The sequence below is a fragment of the Ananas comosus genome, unplaced genomic scaffold (assembly GCF_001540865.1).
Source record: "Ananas comosus cultivar F153 unplaced genomic scaffold, ASM154086v1, whole genome shotgun sequence".
Classification (NCBI taxonomy): Eukaryota; Viridiplantae; Streptophyta; class Magnoliopsida; order Poales; family Bromeliaceae; genus Ananas; species Ananas comosus.
In genome coordinates, this window is record NW_017893609.1 from 32701 (window position 1) to 35294 (window position 2594).

At 54.5% G+C, this 2594-nt stretch overlaps 1 protein-coding gene across 1 annotated transcript; it reads left to right on the forward strand.

The window, feature by feature from the left end:
* Window positions 1-515: 515 nt before the first annotated feature.
* Window positions 516-2171, forward strand: LOC109706435. Its single transcript, XM_020227244.1, has 2 exons — window positions 516-1905; window positions 2086-2171. The coding sequence occupies exons 1-2, from the start codon at window positions 516-518 to the stop codon at window positions 2169-2171; spliced, it is 1476 nt and encodes a 491-aa protein (XP_020082833.1).
* Window positions 2172-2594: the final 423 nt, after the last annotated feature.

The following is a 2594-nucleotide window of genomic DNA, read 5'->3' on the forward strand; positions in this document are numbered from 1 at the left end:
TGCTTGTGAATTCTTGCTCTTTTATTGTTGGCACTGGTTGTGCCCGTTGATTGTGTATGTATCGAATTTAATATCCTGGGTAAATCTTGTACACAATCTCGTTGTTGAGCCTTGGGCGGACAGGGGAGGTGCTATCCGTTCGGCGTCTGTTCGATGCGCCCGAGCCGTGCCAAATTGGTAGCGGGCGTGGGGCGTGACAGATGTTCATGGTATCAGAGCAATAAGAGCAAGTAAAGAGAGTCTAGGATGACCTAGGAGACCCTAGGACGGTAAACCTTAAGATTATAGGTGCGTGAGTGGAACGTGAACCTATAACGGTGGCGGGAGTTAATTCGATTGGGTCGAACTTGTTGACATATCTCTAGTGGTTGCTAGAGATGGATTCAAGTGGTATTAGTTCTTGGCTCGAGGTGGTTGTGTCGGCGGCCGACGACATGATGCCAAGAGTCTAGAACGAGTGCACTTGTGTGCTTTCGCCCGATTTCGCTGTTGAGTCATTTTGAGTCGTAGTCGAGATGACTGACCAACTATTTGCGTTTCAGGGACTAATGTCTCCAAGACGCTACACACGTAGATCCGCCTCGGCACCGTCTTCTGAGGTGCCTGAGCAGGCTGGGCTAAGCGAGATAGATCAGTTGCAGGCACAAGTGACCGCATTGGTTGATGTGGTGCAGCGCCAGGAGAGCCGTTTTGAGCGACTCCAAGAGCTTTTGGAGCGGCTGGCTGCGGTGGCGGCCGCAACGGCGACAGATGGACGCGATGTACCCGCACCCTCGACTCTTGTACCAGAAGCAGCGGAGGGTGAGGGTATAGCGGCGGTTCTGGTGACAGCACGTCCCCCGTCGGCAAGTGTTCCTCCGGCGGCTTCAGGCTCGGCGACTCCTGATGTAACGGCCGAGGACGTAGAAGGGGAACACGCATTGGCGGCCCTTATCAAGTTTAAGAAGTTCAATCCGCCCATCTTCGAAGGGGAGAAGGTAGAGCCGGCAATGGTCGAGTCGTGGATTGACTCGATGGAAACGCTCTTCGAAGACTTACGCACCTTGGAGAGAGATAGGGTGTACCTTGCCACCCACCGCCTAGAGAAAGCGGCGAAGGTGTGGTGGAAGCAAGTGAAGCGTGATCGGCTTCCTGGCCATCCGCCGATGTTGTGGGAGGAGTTCAAGAGGGCAGTGTTTGCCAACTACCCCCCCGACACGTTGAAGCGGAAGCTCCAAGAGAAGTTCCGCAAGCTACAGCAGGGGGACCACTCCGTGGCGGAGTATGAGCAGGAATTCTCCCACATCATAGACTGTGTCCCGGATGTAGTGAGAGATGACCGGGACCAGGCCGACTGGTTCTTACGAGGACTTCGGCCGGTGATCTACATGGCCGTGCAGATACTCAAGTTTACGACCTTTGCGGAGGTCTTCGACCGGGCGCTTTGGGCAGAACATGGTGACGCCCATGTCCGGGAAAAGCGCGAGTTGTTGGCTGAATCCAAGGATAAAGGCAAGAAACGCCAAGGCGGCGGTAGTTCGGTTGGTCAGACACGTTACAAGAAACCCCCGAAGTATCCGCAGACTCAATATGAGGGCCGTGGAGCGCGATGGTGTTTCATATGCAATGGAGACCACCTAGTGTCGTGTTGTGAGCAGCGCCAAGGCAAGTGCTACAAGTGCGGGCAACCGGGGCACTTCATACGTGATTGCCCGGGAGAAGGAGCTTCGCCTGCTCCATCTATTGCATCGGCGCCGGTAGTTCCAGTTCATTATGGAGGAGCTCCACCGGCGGCAGCGTCAGTAGGACCCGCGATGGCCCTGCGACAGGCCGAGATGGCGCGATCGGCCCCGAGCGGAAGGATGTTTGCCGCTCAAGTGCAAGCCGAGGAGCCAGCTGAGGCGGAGGAGCATCGCCTTGTGGCAGGTATGGTCTTAATTAACGAAGTTCGCTCCAGGGCTATGTTTGATACAGGTGCCACGCATTCATTCATCAGTAGATCATTCGCACGCATGCATGACATACTCATAGAGGCGAGTGACAAGTGGCGAGTTGAGGGCCCTGGGTCGACATTTAATACCTACACAGAATGCTCATCGTGTCCAGTACAAGTAGGTGACTGGATAATGCCCATTAGGATGCTAGAGCTCAAGAATCTTAAAGAGTTCGATGTCATATTGGGCATAGACTAGCTCTCAAAGTATCACGCAACGATCGACTGCAAGAGCAGAGTGATTATGTTTCGTGAGCCAGGACAGAGGGAGTTCACTTATCGGGCTCGTCAGAGCTCGTGCTTCGCCGCGACGGTGTCGGCGACGAGAGCAAGAAAGTTGGTCAACAGCGGTTGCGTAGCGTTCTTGGCAACTATTGTAAAAGTGGATCGAGTAGCTTCGACATTGGAGGAGTTGTCAGTGGTGCGTGAGTTCTCGGATGTGTTTCCCGCGGAGTTACCGGGGATACCACCGGATCGGGAGATCGAGTTCGTCATAGACTTGATTCTCGGTACCGCGCCGATCTCGAAGGCTCCGTACCGAATGGCGCCGGCGGAACTGAAAGAGTTGAGGAGTCAGTTACAGGACCTCCTCGACAAGCAATTTATCCGGCCAAGTGTATCA

Excerpts from the sequence above, each read along its gene's own strand:
- LOC109706435 (XM_020227244.1), top strand. The coding sequence starts at position 516 with ATGACTGACCAACTATTTGCGTTTCAGGGACTAATGTCTCCAAGACGC. Across the intron at positions 1,906-2,085 it reads GGAGCATCGCCTTGTGGCAG|TACAAGTAGGTGACTGGATA; the intron begins GTATGGTCTTAA and ends CATCGTGTCCAG.